Below are 21,995 nucleotides of genomic sequence, written 5' to 3'. Positions count from 1 at the left end.
TCAGTCCACTTAATCCGCTGCCTACGCGAACCTGCTGAAGTGGTCGCCACAGATTGTGGCGAAACAGCTAGAGCAGGCAGAGCAACGCTCCTGGTGGTCGTGGCGCCTAGACATCCAACCAACACGCGACTAGCAGTTTTGACGCAGTGCTGTCCATTACGGGAGCCCGACGCAGTCACCAAGTCAGACGACTCCCGCCGGTTATCCGTACCGAACCTCAAATTTCTCCTTCTTCTCATTTTTGGATTTGCATTTTATACCTAACTGCCAGGTGTGGTGACAACTTCTTCATTGAGTAATCAGCAAGACTTCAAATTTCCTGCACTTTCCTCGTCTTCCCCCTGAGACGTATAGCTATTCAAACTGAAGCTATCTATCCCTCCTCCTTTCACAACCGGGTTTGGGCGGGCGGCTATTTTAATGGTGTGTACATTTTTTTCACCAAATATAGTCATGTGGGATATCAAATGAAAGGCCTCGTGTAGTGCTTTTCGAAGCCGACATTTGTTGGAAAGGTGGGGAGTGCGGGGGGTCGAAAGCGATAATTTCTTTCCCGAGCACATTCTCAGAAACTACACAACCGAAAAATCTGAAAAAAAAATTCAAGAGACTGCTACTATAAGGTACCTACACTCGGAAATACCCACCATGCCGATATCTGTTCAAATAAAGTTAATAATAGTATATTGCTATAATTTTGACTAATTAACTGCAAAACCCCCCGTTAAGTTCATCTACGCTATAGCCTACATTTTGCACCGTTATAGGCTGGCATGTCTATGCACGGGACTGTCCCCTTTGCCGGTGCAAAATTTAGTACTCCTAGGATGAATTTAAGGGGGGGGGAGGGTTTCCAGTCAATTTCCGGACACGGATTGATTTAGTGACCACAATCAGAGCCCCGCTGAGACAAGCAACAACGGTACCAGTCTATACCAAGTACATGGCTTAGCATTCATACTGGTGGATGCAAGAATTACCTAAATCACTGCCGAACTAAGGAGTATGGCACCCATGTTGAAACGCAAGACCATGAAGCTTCCACTAGGGGGCCAACAGCAAATAACCGAGCTGTACTCACATACAACGGAAGTTTACTCGAAGTATGAGAGTCCTGGGGCTATCTCGGTTTCCATGGTACAAGTGTACCCCTGGTGAGGTTTCGTGACCAATTTGCCACTTCAGATGAGTCCTCGTGCAGACTCGGGTCTGATCTCCCTGATTAGGCCTTTGACCATTCGCCTACTGCATCACGGCCGGCAAGTCAAAGTGAGTACAGCGTTTCCCGGTGCCACCACTATGGAGGTTCTCCTCGGCCACTTGATTTTGGTTCAGCCGACAGGGTTGCCGCCCCGTCTTCCTAACCGTCACCTATGAGCACCCAATTTTTTTTGTGTTTTTTTGCGACTCTAAGCCTATTGACAGTCCTTTATCTTCCGCTCAGTCTTCTGACAGTACTTGTTCTGTACTTGTGTATCTTTGCTGAATATCTATGCAAAAATACAGTTGTGCAAGGGTCAGTTTTTCTCACGAAAACTTGACAGGTTTGACAATCCGCCCATACTTGAGTCCTCCAATTCGGCTTTTGACTCGGCTGTTGCTTCACCGACAACAATCCAACCATCTCCAGATAAGTTTTCGTGCAAAGAGTCATCTATTATAGATTTTTATGTAGCCAGCTCTTCGTCTATTAAATAGGTGATGTGTGGTATCATCTTTTCATTTACGGTTAGCAATTTATTTCCAGAGGAAGAAAACTCAGATTTGTGGTTGAACTGTTTATTTCAGGAACCAAAAATGGTCATGTGCCAAGATTTTTGTTTGTTTGTACTATCAGTTGCTTACTTAGCAGTAGCAAAACCAACACGGTTATTTTTCATATCGAATTCTGTGTAGTATTTTCCCATGAAGACATCACCCAAAATCCAGGATGGGCCATCACTGCCCATGTCAATACTTTCGAATCCAGGCATGCATATATTGAAAAGATTGAAGAGACCTCCCTTAGTCTAGGAAAAGATAGTAGAATTGACGTTAGTCAGTTAGTGTCATTCATCTACTTAACCGCTTACCTTTATGATGTAGTCAGATCCTTGAAGAGTGAGGGTGTTTCCTCCAATGTTGAATTGGATGGGTGGCAAGCTGTCGACATCATCGCATGAAACGTGCACAGTGCTGTCGAGCAAGCTGCTTGAAGCCCCAATGGCTTTGTAGATGCCTTCAATAGCATCAGAGGGACCGGCAATGAGGCTAGTGCCAGAGTCAGCAATAGCTTGGCATCCCGAGCAGAAGGTGTATCCATTCACTGATCCTTGAGTTACAGTGAACTGCCAATATCCTTCTTTAGTGACTGGAGCATAGGTGAAGGAGCCTAGAAAGCAAATTCATGATTCCGGTGAGCTGATACCAGCTGAATGTGTACCACTTACCAGAATAGTAGTTAGGATCAGATCCACCGAAAACAACTTCACCACCGAAAGCTGCAGACTCATCACGATTCAAGTAGAATGAGAAAACTGGAGCTGGGATGAGACCTTGGCTGTACATGTTGTAAAGGACAGGGGTAACGCCATCTTGAGCAATTGATTTATAGCCAAGGCCAAGGATACCGTCGTATTTCTGATCATCAAAGTTGGAGCTAATGGAAGTAGCTTCCGCGAAAACTTGATTTTTAATAGACATACCAGCAATCTGAAGTTAGAAAAATTTTTCAGTTCGAATTAATTCTATAATTTCTCAAGGGGTTCGTTCGGATCTTACAGTGACGGTATCTTGGGAGAGAAAACCTTGTAGGGCACCAGATCCGTAGTAGATGACGAAAGATTCTCCATTTGGAACATAAGTTGATGATGCGCTGCTGTCGTAAGTGTTTGGAACTTCTAAAGATTGTTATGAAAAGTAGGAAAGTGAGTGGGTTAGTTTTGGTAAAGAAGAGTATCTTACCGCATCCACTGCAGCTACTTGATGGAATCCAGAGGTTGGACGAACCAGTGTCCAAGATAACATTGAAGGGTTGTGCTGGTGTTCCGATGGTGATTGCGGCGTAGTAACTCAAATCCTTGACGTTGGATAATGCGACTGATCCGGAACGAGCTTTGGCATTGCGGTGCTTGACCTTCTGCACCTTCATACTAAGGATAAAATCAGTTTTGGTGAAAATTGTTGAAAGTTGAAAAGTTTGTATTTACGATTATGAGTTTTTTTGGGATAAAAATGTATATATAGAAGATAAACTGGAGCAAGGGAAGAGCATGGTTAAATCAGATGCCTGATCCGAGTGGCTCATGGGGAAAATACGAATATAAAAAAATTTAGTGAGTATACTTCATCCCGTCAACAAAAACAATATAAATTTGCATTCGAATCTGGAAAAATCAAGTTTTGTGATATTCTCCCATGGATTATCATTTGACTAATTTACATTCAAAAAGCTACAAAACGACTCACCGCATCATTTTGCTGTTAACAATCAAAATAAGGCACGAAGCCACTAACAAAAACTTGACGAGCATTGGAGAAGCGTATCTGAATTTGTACTATCGAAATTTGACTGAGACCATCATGAACAAATGCAGGAATTTTATAGGTGTCGAACTTGAGGGGCGATTTCTAATATTTACAATTAATTCGGGGAATTTTTCAAGCAAAAACCTAACAGTCTTCATTTTACAAATCATCTTGTAATTCGTCAATATTTTATAGTACGTCGTGCGTATTTGATAGAATCAAAGTGATTGCATGGAGTTCATTGGCTTTGTTGGCGTCTTGTGACTAATATTATTGGATTTTCTCCCCAAATCCATCAATGGAAAATTGATTTTGAATGGAGAGTACGAGTATGAGTAACATCTTTTATTTTTTGAACGGCATTATTCTTGGAATAGTGTTTGAGCTTTATGGAAGATTAATTTCACATAGAATCAGAATGTATGCATACATATGAATGTATATCTCACAAGACAAAGTGAATCAGTGATGATTTGTAAAATTAAGGTCATCGTGTTGATGTAAATATAAATGGTGATCCAGCAACTTCGTTTCCTTTACCTTTCCTACCCTTTAGTATTCGGATGGACCCGTCTAGGTTGGATTCGCTATTTATGTCAGGCATATTCTTGGTCAGTGACAGCGGTGGAGTCAAGAGGCTCTTAAATTACCATCTATGTAGCGATCAGTTTTCGATATTTAGGCCAATTGTAGCTACTGGTTTCTCCTCAGCGCGAATTGCTCGACCATACCACTGAAGACGTCTTTCTGGCAATTTTTCCACGATGGGTGAAATCCCACACGATGTGATCGATGATCAGACGTGATCAGCGCGTATTACGTCATTGATCCAAGGCAACATTCGCCAAAAATAGCAGTGCAAACTTGATCAACATCAACGGCGCAACAACCGGCATCCGGTCTAGGCCTGTCTTAATAAGGAACTCCAGACATCCCGGTTTTGCGCCCAGGTCCACCAATTCGATATCCCTAAAAGCTGTCTGGCGTCCTGATCTACGCCATCGCTCCATCTTAGGCACGGTCTGCCTCGTCTTCTTTTTCTACCATAGATATTGCCCTTATAGACATTCCAGGCTGGATCATCCTTATCCATACGGATTAAGTGACCCGCCCACCGGAACCTATTGAGCCGGATTTTATCCATAACCGGACGGTTATGGTATCGCTCATAGATTTCGTCGTTATGTAAACTACGGAATCGTCCACCCTCATGTAGGGGGCCAAAAATTCTTCGGAGGATTCTTCTCTGGAACGCGGCCAAGAGTTCGCAATTCTTCTTGCTAAGAACCCAAGTCTCCGAGGAATACATGAGGACTGGAAAGATCATTGTCTTGTACAGTAAGAGCTTCGACCGTATGGTGAGACGTTTCGAGCGGAACAGTTTTTGTAAACTGAAATACGCTCTGTTGGCTGATAACAGCCGTGCGCGGATTTCATCATAGTAGCTGTTATGGGTTGTAATTTTCGACCCTAGATAGAACAAATTATTAACGGTCTCAAAGTCTCCTATCCTTATTCTTCCTGTTTGACCAGTGCGGTTTGATGTTGTTGGTTGGTTGGTTTTCGATGCTGACGTTGCCCCCATATACTTTGTCTTGCCTTAATTGATGTGCAGCCCAAGAGCTGGCGCTGCCTGCTCGATCTAGATGAAGGCAGTTGGTGCGTCTCGGGTGGTTCTTCCCATGATGTCGATATCGTGAGCATAGGCCAGTAGTTGGCTGGACTTAAAGAGGATCGTACCTCTTGCATTTACCTCACCATCACGGATCACCTTCTCGAGGGCCAGGTTAAAGAGGACGCATGATAGGGCATCCCCTTTTCGTAGACCGTTGTTGATGTCGAATGGTCTAGAGAGTGATCCTGCTGTTTTTATCTGCCCTCGCGCATAGATCAGGGTCAGCCTAGTCAGTCTTATTAATTTCGTCGGGATACCGAATTCTCTCATGGCCGTGTACAGTTTAACCTTGGCTATGCTATCATAGGCGACTTTAAAGTCGATGAATAGATGGTGCAACTGTTGTCCATATTCCAACAGTTTTTTCATCGCTTGCTGCACCGAGGAAATCTGATCTGTTGCTGATTTGCCTGGAGTGAAGCCTCTTTCGTATGGGCCAATGATGTTCTGTGCGTATGGGGCTATCCCGCCTAGCAAGATGGAGGAGAATATCTTATAGATGGTACTCAGCAACGTGATACCTCTATAATTACTGCACTGTGTGATACCTCCCTTTTTATATATGAGACAGATAATGCCTCTTTATCAGTCGTCCGGCATTGATTCGCTGTCCCATACTTTGAGAAAAAGTTGATGAACCACTTGGTGTAACTGGTCGCCTCCAATTTAATTAATTCGGCTGTATTTCCATCGGCTCCTGACGACTTACGACCATCGCTCCAATATGCCCATCCTGTCGGAAATCAGATTTCCCTCTTTGTCGCGGCAGGATGAGCATCGAGGTGTATAAGCCTTCATCCTGCTGACTTGTTGGTAAAACTTCCACGCCTGGTGCGGTTGCTCCCTGTACTTTTCTAGTTCACAGACTTGTTGGTTCTCCCAGGCTTCCTTTTTCCGTCTGTGAAGTCGCTTCTCCGCTCGACGGAGTTCGTGATAAGTCTCTGCGCGTGTCCGCGTTCTTTGAGATTGCAACATTACTCGGTATGCGGCATTCTTCCGTTCCGTTGCTAGCTTACATTCATCGTCAAACCAGTCGTTCCGATTCCTTTTGCGGCCGGGGCCAAGTATGTTTTTGGCCGTATCAATGATAACGTTCTTCAGGTGGTTCCGATTCCTTTTGCGGCCGGGGCCAAGTATGTTTGTGGCCGTATCAATGATAACGTTCTTCAGGTGGTTGTGAAGATCATTTGTTGATGCTTCATCTCCAGGTCTTCTGTTGACTGCGGTTAATGCGACATCCATTTCCCTCTTATAGGTGTCGCGGAGGGCTGGGTTGTGGATAGCTTGATACCAAGTTTGATTGTAATATTTTTTTTTGCTAAGCTTTTTCATCTCCACTGTATGGAATGTATGTTGAGTCAGAAAAATATTACAATGTTCTTATCATGGGGGATCTGAATGCTAGATCCATCAATCTGGGTGATTGGCAATGGCAAAGACAGAAGTCTGGAGGCAGCGATCCTCAATTCTTCGTTTATCTTCCTTAATAATGATATGCCCACTTTTTACAACCCATCGTCAATGTCAAACCATTTGGGCTTGATTCTGAACATTGCTAATTCTGCCAGTCAATTTTGGCAGTGGAATCCAATTACGGACAAAATATCTAATAGTCACCACCCTTCCATCTGCATCTTTACGCAGGTGCTCAATAATAATAATAATAACCGTAGCCGGTCCCAAGTACGGTTGTGAAAAAAGGAGGGATGGATAGCTTCAGTCTGAATGGCTGTACGCCACCGCGGCGTCTCAGGGGGTAGGTGAGGAAAGTGCAGGAACTTTGCAGTCTTACAAATTACTCACGGAGGAAGCTATCCCCACACCTGGCAGTTAGGTATAAAATGCAAATCCATCTATGAGAAGAAGAAGGAATTTATAGTCCGGTACGGATAACCGCGGGAGTCGTCTGACTTGGTGACTGGGTCGGGCTCTCGTAATGGACAGCACGGTGCGAAACCGCTAGTCATGGGGAGGTGCGACGTCTAGGCGCCACGGCGACCAGGAGCGTTGCTCCGCCTGCTGCAGCTGTTTCGCCATAATCTGTGGTGACCACTTCAGCAGGTTCGCATAGGCAGCGGATGAAGTGGACTGAAGAAATGAACTTCGTCATCACCCGCTCCTACTACGAAATAACGGCGGGGGCGAGTACAGCATCTTACCGCCCCTTGTTGCACCAGAGATTCGTCGAGCGTTTCCCGCAATTCGCGCAAGTGATTGTGCAGCGAGTCGCAAACTAATACCGCTTTATTACTCGTAGCGACACAATCCCGGCCACCATCAGGGAGCGTGTTCGACTTGAGGTCATCGGGGAAACTGGTGACCGAGAGTCGATGGGGGCAGGTGCAGCGGCAGCAGCAACACCACGCCGCACTGCAGTACTCGCCGAAGCACTCTTCTCCACCGTCCAGCTGCGGTTTCCGCTGAGGTTCGGCACGAATTCCAAAGAGCGTGTATGGAAACCTCGGATATGGATCCTTTGCATAGACCAGGTATTCCCAAGCTCTATGTATCTCCAGCAACGCCGGGAATTCTATCTCAATCAATGATGATGATATGACGCTGTTGCAACTACAATCGCTTGTGTATTATGGTGCAGTTACGGCAATCAGATTGCACTGTCAGAAGATTCGCTTTCGTGTTATTGGTTTGAGTGACCAAAGAGATCCACCATGGAATATTCGTCTGGAACGTTGACTGTTTTAGAACAGCACAGGCAATGTCAGCAGACGAGTGAGAAATAAAGTGCAGAGGGTTCACCGGAACTATGCCATCCCCAGTGAGACACGCATAGTTGAAATTATGTGTTAAAGCAGCAACTTTCTGTCATATGCCGTCAGTTACGACGGTATTCCAAACGTGTCCAGAATGCAATATACGCGAGGAACCAGCGGAGCGTTCAGACAGTACAGTTTTCGGTGACGAAAGCGAAAGAGTATTGGGGTGGACTTTGGGGGTTACCCGCCCAGCATGCTGAGTGGATCACCCTCGAAAGCACCCGCCATGCCAATACGCCTGGCATGAATTTTGCGGATGTTACCGAAGAGGAAGTTAAATAAACACCTCGAAGAACTGGAGTGGCCTAGGTCTGGATCGGGTTCAGAATTTCTGGTATAAAAAATTTACTAGCGTACACAGTCGGTTGGCACGCAGTATAAATAAGGTCATTAGTCGGCCGGAGGAATTTATTTAATTATTAGTGGAAGAGTCAGTGCGCATCTTGAGACCAAAAACATTCTGTTCGAGGAGTAGAAGGGCTGCCGAGTTGGGTCAAGGGGTTGCAAAGAGCAACTCATTATTGACTCGGTAGTTGTAAGACAAGCAACTGGAGGCCAAAAAAATCTCTTTAGTTCTTACATCGGTTATGCCAAGGCTTTTGATAGCGTTCCGCATATCTGGCTAATCGATATTCTACATTTGTATTGCATTGATCTGAAACTAATAAAGTTTTTGGCAACAGTCATGGAAGGGTGGCATACCACCTTATCAATGCGTACATCTGAGGGTGTTAATACCTCAGATCCCATCCATACACGGAGGGGCATCTTCCAGGAGGATTGGTTGAATCTCCTTTGGTTTTGTATGGCACTGAACTTCCTTTCATGGCTACTGAATGATGCTAGAGGGCATGATTTTGCAATACAGTATGGCCTACGTGCTAAGTGCGAATTGACAGATTGGATGTACTTAGATGACATTAAGTTATATGCTGGTACTGACGACCACCTTAGAAGTCTGTTGCGAATAGTAGACATGTTCAGCCGTGATGGAATTTAGATTAGACAAGTGTCGAATCTAAGCCATCCGCACGAGCCGGATGCCGGACATAGCATTGGTGACCCGCACGTCGAAGCTATGATCGAGACAGACTTTTACACATACCTAGGAATTCTGCAAGGAACCCATGCTCGAGTTGATCTAAAGGATGCTCTGCTGCCCGAATTCCTGCGACATGTAAAGCTGGTGCTGAAATTGCATCTCTCGTGGAAGAATAAAATAAGCGCATTGAATGTATTCGCTATCCCCCAGTGAAGGCTGGAAAACGTCCAGCGGCGGATACGGACAACTATGTCTACATTCCGAATGCATCATCGGAAGTCTACCGTGGAGCGGATGAACCTGCCTCGTGACATCGGGGGTAGGGGCGTGGTTGATGTGGCGGCACAATATCATCGCCAAGTCGACTCGCTGCGCGCTTATCTTTACAGCAAAGAGCAGGCGAGTCCCTTGTAAGCGGCTGTCTGTAATGCAGACTTTGGGCTGACTCCACTTGATTGGATGGATCGATCTTTCAATCCTCTGAGTGGGGTGAAGTAGGACCAAGAGCGGATCGATGAATGGAAGTCGAAGGCAATGCATAGTAAACACCTGAATTTCCTTTGGAAGCCGTTTGTCGATTTGCACTTGTCAGGACGGCGTGGTCGCCGCCCGAGCTTATTATAAAAGAACGGGTGGAGAACGACCAGTGCAGAATGTGTGGTTCGGCGGTAGAGACGTTGGACCATCTCATTTCTGGTTGTACTGTTATGGCACCAGTTCAATGCATCACCACGCATAATGCTGTATGTAAGGTTATCCATCAAAACTTTGCATACAAGCATGGGCTGATCACGGAATCATGTCCGGTTTACCGATATAAGCCGCAAGCAGTACTTGATAGTTCTGCTTACAACATGTATTGGAACCGGCAAGTTCTAACTGACCGCCATACTCTACATAACAAACCTGACATACTGTCAGTTGACAAAACAGGTCGTTCCGCATATATAATTGATGTTGCTATCCCCCATAACAGCAACATCGAACGGAAATACGTGGAGAAGAAGGTGAACTATGAGCCATTGGCTCGGGAAATCAAAGAAATTGGCGTCTCGAGCGGGTGGTTGTAGTTCCCATAATATTGTCAGCTACAGGTATTGTACCTAAATCCCTCACGGCTTTCCTTGATGTCCTGGGACTTTCGCACAGTCTGGTTCAAACCATGCAGAAGTACAGCATTCTGCGTACGTGCTGGATGTTGCGGGGAGTACTCGACGGATTCTCCCATTGATCTACCACCGGCCACTACCACCAGCGCTCCTTTAGTTTTTGAGTAGGTAGGATAGTCCGCGGTTAGCACTTAGTGCTAGTATTAGGTAAAATCCGGCATCTGCCGAGATTGTGATAACTCGAAATAATAATAATCGTTGGCGCAACAGTCCATATTGGGTCAGAGTCTTGAACTGTGTTAGAGCAGTTCATTCAAGACGCAACCGGTACATTACAGTACCAAAGGTGTGGTGGACCGCAGAATCCAGAGTTCCACTTTCAAAGGAAACAAATCACGTATATGCGAACACAAAGCGGAAGCGTTGGCTTGAAATTTGGTCTGATTTATTTGACACAAAAGATGTTATGTCAATTTGGAACTCCATGGAAGGTTTTCGTAGCTATCTTACTGACAGGCCCCCAATTTGAGATCCTAGGAAGAATTTGGAATATGTTGATTATCTATCTGCTTGATATCCTCAGATATCCCACAGTGTCTTTGCTTTTCTCTTTAGAAGAGCTTATTGTCGTTTTGCTCAAGCATAAGCGTGCCTCTGCCCCTGGTGCTGACAAGAAATGCCACTGGATGTGCTATTCGCTTAAACCCTCCCCAATATCCTTTTCCTATTCTCTTAGAGGACAACTCCTTTCAATACTGGCCTCTTTGCAAGACAAATTTCGTTTTAATTTATACTTAGTTGACATCATTAATAGAGCTTTCAAAGTGTTTTGTTTTATCCTACATTCCTCCTCCGACTTTACCTCAATTCAGCCTTCCTTAACACTCTTCAACTCCCATGTTAGAAACATCCTTGAATATTACTGTGTAGTGGTCCCCTTTCGGTATCCGTGACTATCGCGCTCTTGAAGTCGTGCAACGCAAATTCACCCGAACCCTCTTTTACAAAAAGAACTTACCACGGGTTGACTATCCGTTACGACTCCGTACCCTCAATCTCCCCTTACTGCAACAACGCCGTATCTTCCCTGATATGTGTACTACTTTCAAATTCTCCGATTGCCTGGTGGACTGCTCTGCCAACCCGGATATTACTTTCTGCACCGCCTCTCATAACACACGTAGTGCGGACATTTTTGAAATACCCTTCGTGGAGCTCGAGATTTACCTTCACTCTCCGATCCCGATGCAATGCCGGTCCTACAACACCGAACAGTTTTGGTCCTTCGACTTTGTCTCCTTCTTTAGTTTCAAGCGTAAATTAAGCCGTTTACTTGCTCCTCCTTCTGAGGACAATATGTAATAAGGAATTTGTTTTCTGTATATTGTCTTCATTAAAAAATAAATAAATAAACATCACTTCAGTTGAGTTGATTCCTGAAGCCCCCTCGGCTTTGCTACAGTGGCTTAACTCATCTGGTGCAAGTTGATCCCACCTGAGGATTGGTCCATTATTCGGATGGTACCCAGCCCCAAAGCTATTAAGAACCTTCAACTTTTGACGAATTACCGCCCTATTTCCCTCATTAGTGTGTTTGCCAAACTATTAAATTCGATGGTCAAGGTTCGTATCAATAATTTCATCGGCGAAAACAAAGGCCGGCCGTCCAACTGCTATGCCTATTCTGAAGGCAAATCTCCATCTACGGGGATTGGGACATCATTAAAGTTAATAATCACACTCTCGCTCATGTCAAGTCCATCTCCTTCTTAGGCAGGGAAATAATGAGGACTTATTCGGTCGGAGATCGTTTGAATTCTATTATCTAGAAAACCTTAAAGGCGGGCAGGCTGATTAATTTTGTAACTGGTTTTCTTGTGGGCTCTCTCTTTAAATCGGTGGTAAGGCCTATCTTAGAGTATGCAGCTACGTCCACCATGAATCCGCCCAGATACTTTGAAACCAAGCTTAACTCTATATTTACTTTTATTCTGAGAAGATGCCTGGGACTGACCAGAACCACCCTCTGGTACCAGATTTATGCTTTGGCTAAGGAGCCGCCGCTCCCTTTCAGAGGACGCCTCTTGGCGGCCAAAGAACTTCTTAAACTAAAGGAAAGGAATCCTAAAACCTATAATTTGGTGGTACGAAATCGGAATGCTGACAATGGTCTGTCCTCGATCTATAGGTCGATCCAGAGCCTGTTTAACACTGCAGTTCCCCTGATTTCAAATAAGGTTCAAGTCATTTTGGCTTATGATTTGGGAGGAATCTGTGGCAGGGCCAATGTGACGGCTGCTTGTGGTAGGTTGGCTGATGGCTTTAAATCTAGAGGGTTTTTGGTCCTGACGTCGGATGCTGCCTTCAGGCGTGATGGTTCAGCCTGTGCGGCAGTTGGTCCTGACGGGACCCAGGCCTCTCGCTTTTCCTTGAATGTTAGTTCGATTTTCGCGGCAGAACTTTTTGCTGTCTTTCAGACATCCAGATGGCCTTCAAGATGGGTGAGGTGAAAGTTTCCATCATTGCAGACTCTCTCCAGACTTGAAAATTACTCAGACAAACTTCGCGATTGCACTATTTAGTGGGCAAAATAATGACCGCTGGCATCTGACCCTTATTTTAAGTCACTGAAAATTCTCTGGTGCCCATTAAATGAACTTGCCCATGCTAGTCTCTGGGTTTGTATCCCACGAGATTGGTTGAGCCCCCTTCTCTGTTGATGTTCTGAAGGCCGTTTGGGAGCACTCATGCGAGGATGACTTTTTGGCAACATCACGGGTGAAACGACATTTTTTTCGCCAACAACGGAAATTCGATATTGGAAAAGAGCAACGCCACTGTTATTACTAAGGAAGCTAGTCCGTTGTAGCAAACTGGGTGTAATAGCTTGGGTTTAAACTGTTCGCCGCACGTTGAGAGGCAGTACTTTAAAAGTTCGAAGATGAAACTTTGTCTTCCCTCTAAAAAACATGTTACCCAACATTTTCAGTTTGTCAGAAAGACCGAGATCCCTTTCACTTCGGGCTCAAAGTCAAGAAGTGGAGGAACATTTTAGAGTCTGAAGTTGTTTTGTATGGCGGAAGAGGGTCTCTCAGAGCGCCGCAGTTGAACCATTACGGTGTGGGATTGCTTCTCATTCAATAGTGTAGATTCCATAGAATAGAACAAAGCAAACATGGTATCAAACGTTTCTCTAGGTATACTGTGAAACCGGATGCTACCTTATGCGAGTGAGGAAATGCCAATGACAGAAACATACAAGCACAAATTTAAAAAAAAGGCTTAAGGACAATGGGTTGTAGCGATTAAAGTAGCCAGCGGGGGGTGTGGGTAGATGTTGTGGATGCCATTAGTGTTGGAAAACCTAAAAACAACAACGACCTTTGACGTGTGGTATAAGAATCATTGAGTGCCATTCCTGCAGAATTATGTCAACGACTTTTCGATTCAATAAACACTCGATAAAGCGCCTAATGAAAAATGATGGTCATGCAGCGAAATAATAACCATAATTTAAGATTATCTTCTCATTTGAATAATATAATTTTAATTTTTGTTTGGTGATGGAGTTGAGTTCTAAATCCGTATGTATTTGATTTCGGATTGTCGAAATGGGGAGCGTCTTAATCGGGCTTTTTATGGTCCTCCGACTGCTCTTTTTGTGATTAGTATCGAAAATTAAAAGGCAACGAAGATGGCGTACGGTTTCGTAACAAGGCAGAGGCAACTTATCAGACACTGCCTCAGCTCTACTTTGGGATCAGCGCTATTAAGCCCGAAAAGAGGAGTCCATGGATAAAAAAAGCGCTCTCCGTTTGGTCCGGTTCGGCATTAAGTGTATGCGGCCTTATGACTCTTCAATCTCTAAACAAAAACTTCTAGCTCCAGCCAGCGTCAATAGTACGCCAGGTGGTTACCAAAATGAACCAAACAGCGTCGAAAAAAAGTGAAAACACAGCAACAACAATTTAAGGTTGATATGGACGGCAGTGACTTCATTGTAGCAAAGATCAGGTCAACTACGACGCCAAAGAAAAAGAGAAGGGATAAACTACGGTTAGTGGACATGCCCATCAACTTGAATGAATTCGCAACAACTTTAAACCAGAAGGAGTTGGGGTAGACGCCAAATCTATCTTGCGGCAGTAAACCGACCGGCAGTAAACTTGTTGAGCTTGGGTTGAAAAATAACAAGAAGAATGTTTTACGGGGCAGTTCAGGGCAGTCAAGGCACAAAAGCAGTGGTTTCCAGTCCAGTATCCGTAAATACTCTTAAAATGAAGGATGGAAATTATCTAGCGAACAAAGACCACGGGGAGGAAAGGATAAAAAGGGATTACCCTGTGATAACCGCAAGGTGGGAGTTAGAGTTATAAACCCTGGACACTCCCCCTCGGACACCATCTCGTCGTGGCGGGGGAGCCTGTGGTAGTTTACTACAACACTAAGGGTGTCCAAAAATACAAAAAGATGGAATCAAAGGATTTCAACTTCCCAAGTGGTAAGAAATCACAAACTTCGAATCTACCCGAGACTTTGAGCGATCAGCAATCAGCCGAGGCATCGATTTTGGAGGCCTCACCAGATTCATATTCCCCCACGGAGAAATCTGTGGAAGACAGACTCTCCACTTCAGTGGAAAACCTACACCCGGTGTTTACAGCGCGATCAACCAGAAAGAACTCCCTTAATGAGAGGAACTGGAAAACGGACTACGACTGGCCAGTCGGTGATACTCTTCCAAAAAAACGGGGGAGGAAAGCTCGGAAGAAGGTAACTTAAGCCGCAAAGCAGAAGATACCACAAGCTTGCCTGTCAGAACCTTCTGGTGATGTGGATGCCACTGGTCTGATGGTGTTAATAGATGCCTGGACAGCGTGAACTTGGTAGAGTTACCAACCGACGACAACGGAAGGCACTGCGAAAGAAGGCAAAGTTTCCTGGGAATGAAGACATGGGCGTTGCAACACCACCAAGTGTAACGATGTCCACAGAAATCGGACGCAAGGAAGCGGAACTTTCGACGGAAGATGAGGAGAAGCTGGTGACCAGTTGGTGAGATCCGCACTGAACGCAGCAGACTGTGACAGTGAGCTGCGGTTTTCATATTAGACTTCACTTATGTCTCCAAACATAAGAGTTACTATACCAAAGCCTCTTTCTATCTAGTGGCGCAAGGCTAACAAAGTTGCAGGACCGTTCTTATATATTTCTGGTTCAAGAGCCATGAGTTCGTTTTAACAAAATTGGTGGTATTGGATTAGCCAAGGGGACTACGATCTTCTTCGGATTGGACAAAGTTCAATTAATTTCTTGGCGACAAAGTAAAGCTTCCTAGATGACTAAGGACTCCTTTGGCGATAGAAGATCAAGTGGAAACTCTGAATCGCGCACACTTTTAGAGTGCTTTGAAGAGACTTATTTAAATTCCCGAAGCGAACACGGGAAAACTGTTTCATGGTGGAACCGAGTACTGCAGACTTAAAGTTTTTCCCAAGATTACAACAAATTTCAGCAAATTTTCTGGCAACCTTACCCCCCAAACTATATGAAGCTCAAATCCTCCCCCGACACTAGTGAAAACGAATTACGCTCCTTTTCTTGAAATTTTCAATATGAACAGAGATACAAGCGTTCTAAGTTCAAGTTTTTCCTAAGATTCCTACAAGACGACTGCTAAATCTTGCTTGGAGAAGCAATAAGGAAGAAGACTGGTTAAACTTCGGGAAGTCACAGTGTGAATATTAAAGCATACTGTGACGAACTGGAAGGTGAATGGTAGACTTCCTGGCTGTGTAAAGTCCTTAATAAGGATGAGCCAACCAAGTTGAACTCTTATTGAAAACCAGATGGTACTTTCACGGACTCCAGAGTTGAGTCTATACAGATGCTGTCGGAAGTACATCACCCGGGAGAACAGGTCTCGGAAGTGGGAGGAAGAGAATTTGGGGTTTTTGCAAACCTTTCAACACGAAGGTGTTGCAAGGGGAATCGGGACACTGTCAAAGCGGTTGTTACCAATGAAATGGCGAAAGCTGCTATAATATTTTTTGAACACTTCAAAGCACATGGCATAGATGGTATGTACCCTGAAATGTCTGAAGGGGCTGGTTGAGCGTTGGGAGTGTTCCTGCACATTGAAGAGACGTTTCACTGTGCGCTCTTTCAAAAGCTCTGTGATGCCCCCAGAGAGCATGGTGTTGATGAAACTTTAATTACGTCTATCTACGCTATCCTGTGTGCTGAAGTGGGTGTTGATCGCTATCTAATAATGGATGCGAGGAAAAGTTGCCCGCAAGGAGGTGTGCTATCGCCACTGCTGTGGAGTATGTTGATTGACTTGGCAAAATCTTCCAACACGTTCGAGCTTATGCGAATGACATGTCTTTATTAGCTGTTGGTCGAGCTCTCGGAATGGTGTGTAGAAATACACAACATGTCGTTGATTTAGTTGACAGTTGCTGCCTCAGCCATGGACTTTCAGTAAATGCAAATAAAACCACAGTGGTATTATTTACAAAAAGGTGGAAACTGAATGGTCTTTGGCTCCCTGAGATGAAGGGTACAATCCTTCAACTCTTCAAAGAAGTGAAATATCTGGGAGCTACTGTAGACAAGACACTGCAATGAGAGTAGCTGATGGAGTCATTAGATCAATGGGGGAGAATTGAATTCAGTTTTCGCAATGCCTTCTGATTCTCAGATCCCCATATATTTGTTTGGTAGAAGATATGAAGTTATCTTGAAACGAAGAGAAAACTGGGACGAACCAGAAGGATGCGTATGAGGATATACTGATCTGATCTTTTACACCGATGCCCAAAAACAGAACAGGGTTCTGGAGCAGGAATAATCTTGAATTAAGCGAGAAGTGGGCTTTTCCTTTGGGACAATATACTACGGTCTTCAAGGTTGAAGTGTATGCGATCCTACATGCGGCAGGCAACCTGGATGATTGGCGAACGGTTGAAGGGCAGGCGCATCGCAATCTGTGGTGATAGTCAAGCCTTTGAATAGTCCTGCGATCACTTAAAAAACGTCCAGGAAAGTCGATTGAAATCTGCTTCACATCCCCTAACGGAAATCCTGCGATACATAAACGAATCCAGGATATTGCGTTAGACGGGGGAATCGAGTACAATGGAACACAAGGGTCTGAGTACTCAGAGGCTTTGCCTCGCCTCTCCCGAATACTTGCGTATGGGAAATGTTTTGTTCAAGAATTGCTTTCTACAGAAGAAGGTAGAAAGAAGTAGAAAGGGAACGTGTCTCATGTTCTCGATTCCTCAAGAAACCAACAAAGAAAGGATATAAAATGTGAAAAATCATGCACCACGATGCTCATCCTGCAATCAAATATGTATGGGAGTGCAACTGCTCGCAGCTGGTAAGGTACAAGATGTAAGAAAGAAGAGTTGACTTGTTACTTCTCTGCGAGCAATACCGAAATAGGAGTTCACCATTGTGGTATCCCGATATATCAGGTATCGTTCACATTTGAATGAGAAATACAGTTAACTTGGGAGTACTGTGTCGTGGCTGACAAAGTGGCTTAGTTTAGGTTCATTGTGCGGAAGTGACTTTTTTTTCAGCGTTTACCTTACACAAAAGGGATCTATGTCTACTTTTCGAAATACGCACGGCATAAGATTCAAAACACGGAAGGGAGAAATTCTAGTTGGAGGACATGTTACCGCCAGAAGTCAGCTGGATACGTACGGCATATAAATTTTGCAGATGACCACCTGACCGGACTTATTGTGGTTGGTTCCGACGGCATTATTCTTGACGTGACATTTGCTACGTAACCTTTAGTGTCAGCAACGATGCATTGTATGAGAGTATTTCACGAGCAGTGATCACCAGTATATTTTCTTCGAAGCGATAAACAGTTCTCCACAATGTTCTCTCGTCCATGAAATACCTACCAAGTGGAACATCGGTGAAATCACCATTAGTAAGTTTGCCGAGGTTCTTCCTAGAGGGGTAAATGAGCCGATAGAAAAACTACAACTGAATTGCTAGTGAACTCAACAATGAGCCTTACCTCAGCAGTCTGCAAAGCATTAGTCGTGCGCTAGTCACTGCAATTATTACACACTCCATCCATTGATGAGAGGTGGATGAGGTGGACCTTTGGATCATCTGTTCGGATACGCGGATGATGTTATGGCACTGGTCATCGCATGCCCTGCCGAACAGTTCAGCGCACGCTATGAGTGGTAATGCAGTGAGTCAGCAATTGGATGACTGAGCATCGATTGTCCTTTGCTCTGAATAAAATTGCAGTGGTCGTAGTGACCAAGGAGTGGGTTCCCAAAGTCCTCCCTATTCAGATTGTTGAAACCATGTCGGTGTCGAAGCCTGCGGCGAAATTCCTCGATCAGATTCGGAATACAACAAAACGATTTTTTTCAATTTGCTGGCTGATGGCAAATGTCGGAGGCTCCTTATTTAGTAAGCGCGGTGCGTCTTTATGAATTCGAAGTATCGTACTGTCTCTGAACCAGCAGTAATGTTGATAGCGGGAATTATTCCGATAGCTCTTTATGTTACAGAGCGGAGGTCAATATACCTCAGAAAAGTGTTAGAAATAAAGAAGCCGCCGCTTATGAAAAGATAGTCCGCGCTCTCAGTACATGTCCCTCGCATCTCATGGGAGACCTGCGCCCGAGTTCGATCGAAAGCATCGCGAGGTTGACTTTTTCTTACCCAATAACACATGTCCCCGCATTTACACTCAAGGTATGCTTAAGTAAAAAAAGAGGGAGATGGCTAGGAGAGATTGCAGAATAGCTGAAATTTCCGTGAATAATTTTGTGTGTTGTCCTACACTGGGCTTGGCCTGAGCTAATGTGCCAAATGACTTTGAGTTAGTGCTCTAAACGCTAGTTTGGAGAGGTGACGCTCGGGCAGGTTGGAAAGGAAGAGATCGAGTGTGTGGCAGGAGTTTTGGTGGGGACAGGGCCACATAATTTCAAAAATATAATAATATGCTTTTGTTAGCTTTATGCGAGCGATTATCGTTATGGAGGATATTTGGAAACCTAGATGGATAGGAGCATCATCTTTTCAGATTTTCGGGTTGAGTAGTTTTTAAGAGTGGCCCAGAAATCCAATAAGCAAGCGCTGAAATATGCCTTCGGGAGAATCGCATACGAGGCTGTGTGTGTTAATGCGGGATTGGCCCCGATGGATCTTCCAGCTAGTAAGGCTAGCTACAGACAGCGCGTATGAAAGAAGAATGAATCTATAATACTTAAAAAGGATACAGAATATAGAAGAACGGAAGGCGGGAGACATTCAATAATGGCAAAAATGGTAGGATGATTTACAGAGAAGTGGTTACAGGAAGTAGCTACATTGATTCAGGTTGTATCATTTCTCTTTTTCTATGAATGTGGTTGCATGACTGAGGAATCAAAGCATGCTATGTTTTGCTGTTCACGATTTTGGTCAGAGAGGAGGAGCATAGGCAATTTTCTGAAAGTAATAGGGAAACTGTTGTGTAATGAACTCCGTAATAAGAAAGAGGAGGCACTCGATAAGACAGAGGAAGGTGTGAATAGCGGAATAGTCGCTTTAAGTGCAGCCCTTCTCGCCAAGTAATATTTTGCGCCGGTTCCGCAGGCCAACAATAGAGGAAAAGTGGGGCAGATTGTAGTGCACCAAAATTTCACACACTGTTGCAACCTGGAACAAAGCTGCCATTCTATGGTTTCCACCTCCAGCCATAAGAAGAGATGTAAATATAAAGAGAGGCCAATGGACAAAGAACATTAACAAATCGACATAGTCAGTAGTGGAGTTGATGCTCTTTCCTGAAGTATGACCTATCCACAATCACTTCCTTCTAATCAAGGCATCTACCGGTATTTGGCCGTATGCGAATTTTGTTTTTCGTTTGACAAACAGTGGTGATTACTTTCTACGTATTGTTCTTTTACAGCAGCACAGAGACAATGTTGGCGCGGAACAACCTGAATGTAATGTTGGTGTTGAGGTGTCTACATTTCCAGATTTTAGAAAAAACCAAGCGGGCCTAGTGTTGCTAATACGCCGGATAATGTCAGCATGACCAGGAACAACGCTTCCAAGATAGACAGATTGATCGATGCCTTCGATGTTCTACCTGTGGATGCGCGATGACCGCGAATTTTGGTTGCGTTGGTGTCTACATTCAACTCTGCTTATCTCGGTTTTGAAATCCAGAGCCATTTAGCCATTACTCGGTGATGGAGCAAATAGATGTGGTTAGCGTAGTCGAGGTGGAGGAATAGTTCATTGACGTTCTGCACATTCCTTCGGACTAGACAACATGGAAAACAACACTGATAACTAAAGAATCGAATTATGTTCTTGGCTGTAATTTCGGACGGCGCACTATTCTGATGACAATAGGAGAATCCGTTACGATGCCAAAGATGCGACGAATAAAACAGAAGGGAAAACACTTTTGTTTACAGCGCATTCGAAAGATTGCGAAGGAGGGTTTACTTCTAGCCCTGCTTCGATCATGTTTACAACTCTGAGTCAAGACCTGACTGAGGCAAACAATTGTAGCGTTGTTAACTGGGGAAAAATTGAAAATGCCGAATCCGTGAAACGTGGTCCATGAGTTTTTGTCTTATTAAAAACCACCCTCACAAAGTTTTCACCCTCTCTAGGGATGGGCTTCAAATTCTTAAGATTATTGGAAATGCTACCCACAAAACCGAGCATTGGAAAATGAACCGGACCTGCATGGTAATTATCAGTCAGCAGAGTTGGTGAGATATTTGCACAACAAGACTTGCGACTGGAAGTAAAACGAATCAGAACCTGTATTTCAAGAGCTACTGAAACATGAGAAAAGTGAAATGTATGACTTAACAACCTTCGAGTTTGGGATTTCACTTTAAGAGGTGTTGAAACCTCTCAACAACATGGTGTACACAAATCTTCGAGCAGAAGTGATAACTTTCAAAACTGCAATTCTCGGAGAGTAAGACACACAACGGGGTGGAGCTGCACGTTCACGACAGGTTCCATGAATACTGAGAATCGATCCCTCCTTGCCAACCGCAAAAAATCGGATCGGGAGCATATCCCTCAAGAATTCTTTTGGAACATATGCTGCAGATGGCTATCACGGTTCCGATGGCATCAGATAATTTCCAGTGAGCCACAAGAGCCACTTCGGATGAGTCATCTGATTTGTTTATTTTTTCCAGTACACGAAGAAAATCCACAGTTTTTGCAAATATATGTAGGCAAAACAAGGTCTGCCAGATTCAGCTAGTATTATATAAAAATAAGAATGCAATGGAATCACGATAATTCGTATGGTCAAAAGACTGACTACCATCAGAGCAAAATACAGAAAATTAACTCTGGGGACCGGGAAATTTAAACGAATCTGTCCAGAATACGATAATTAACGTACAAATTATTGAGATTCCACTGTAATATTTTCTCTGGAAAAGCTCCACTTACCGAACGAAATCAGCGCTGACAATAGCTACAAGGCACAAGGCCACGATTAAAAATTTCGAAAACATCCTTTTAGCCTTCTCAGTCCAGGGAATAAAAGCCGAATGAATTTATATCTCAATGCCGACCAGGATTTTATAGTATCACCTTATCCCTTATCTGTGAATATAAAGTTACAATCTTTCAATCAACATAAGAGGATCTAATCTTTGCTTCTAATGAAGAGCTACAAGAAAGAAAATTGCATGACTTGAGCCATTGGAGACAAAACGCTATCAACTTCGTTGAGGTAATCATTGTCTAATTTTAACAAGGCAAGATATGTGATTTTTGAATAGTTATTGTATTGGTTTAATCATTTTTGGTCGAAAGATAGTTTGAATCTAATTTAGGTGTACATATATGCGTGCATATGT

At 44.1% G+C, this 21,995-nt stretch overlaps 1 protein-coding gene across 1 annotated transcript; it reads right to left on the bottom strand.

Moving 5' to 3' along the window:
• Positions 1-1,763: 1,763 nt before the first annotated feature.
• LOC119660433 (lysosomal aspartic protease-like) lies at positions 1,764-21,736 on the bottom strand. Its single transcript, XM_038068983.1, has 6 exons — positions 21,583-21,736; positions 2,944-3,131; positions 2,761-2,879; positions 2,430-2,691; positions 2,073-2,371; positions 1,764-2,009 (listed from the first exon to the last, which is right to left on the bottom strand). The coding sequence occupies exons 1-6, from the start codon at positions 21,645-21,647 to the stop codon at positions 1,842-1,844; spliced, it is 1,101 nt and encodes a 366-aa protein (XP_037924911.1). The 5' UTR covers positions 21,648-21,736; the 3' UTR covers positions 1,764-1,841.
• Between the last annotated feature and the right edge of the window lie 259 nt (positions 21,737-21,995).

Source organism: Hermetia illucens, chromosome 6, assembly GCF_905115235.1.
Source record: "Hermetia illucens chromosome 6, iHerIll2.2.curated.20191125, whole genome shotgun sequence".
Classification (NCBI taxonomy): domain Eukaryota; kingdom Metazoa; phylum Arthropoda; class Insecta; order Diptera; family Stratiomyidae; genus Hermetia; species Hermetia illucens.
This window is presented reverse-complemented; position numbering and strand designations above follow the sequence as displayed.

Coding starts and splice junctions, on each gene's coding strand:
- LOC119660433 (XM_038068983.1), bottom strand. CDS start 21,647: ATGTTTTCGAAATTTTTAATCGTGGCCTTGTGCCTTGTAGCTATTGTC. Junction 3,132..21,582: donor GTCAGCGCTGATTTCGTTCG/GTAAGTGGAGCT, acceptor TTTTATCCTTAG/TATGAAGGTGCAGAAGGTCA. Junction 2,372..2,429: donor TGATCCTAACTACTATTCTG/GTAAGTGGTACA, acceptor TTTGCTTTCTAG/GCTCCTTCACCTATGCTCCA.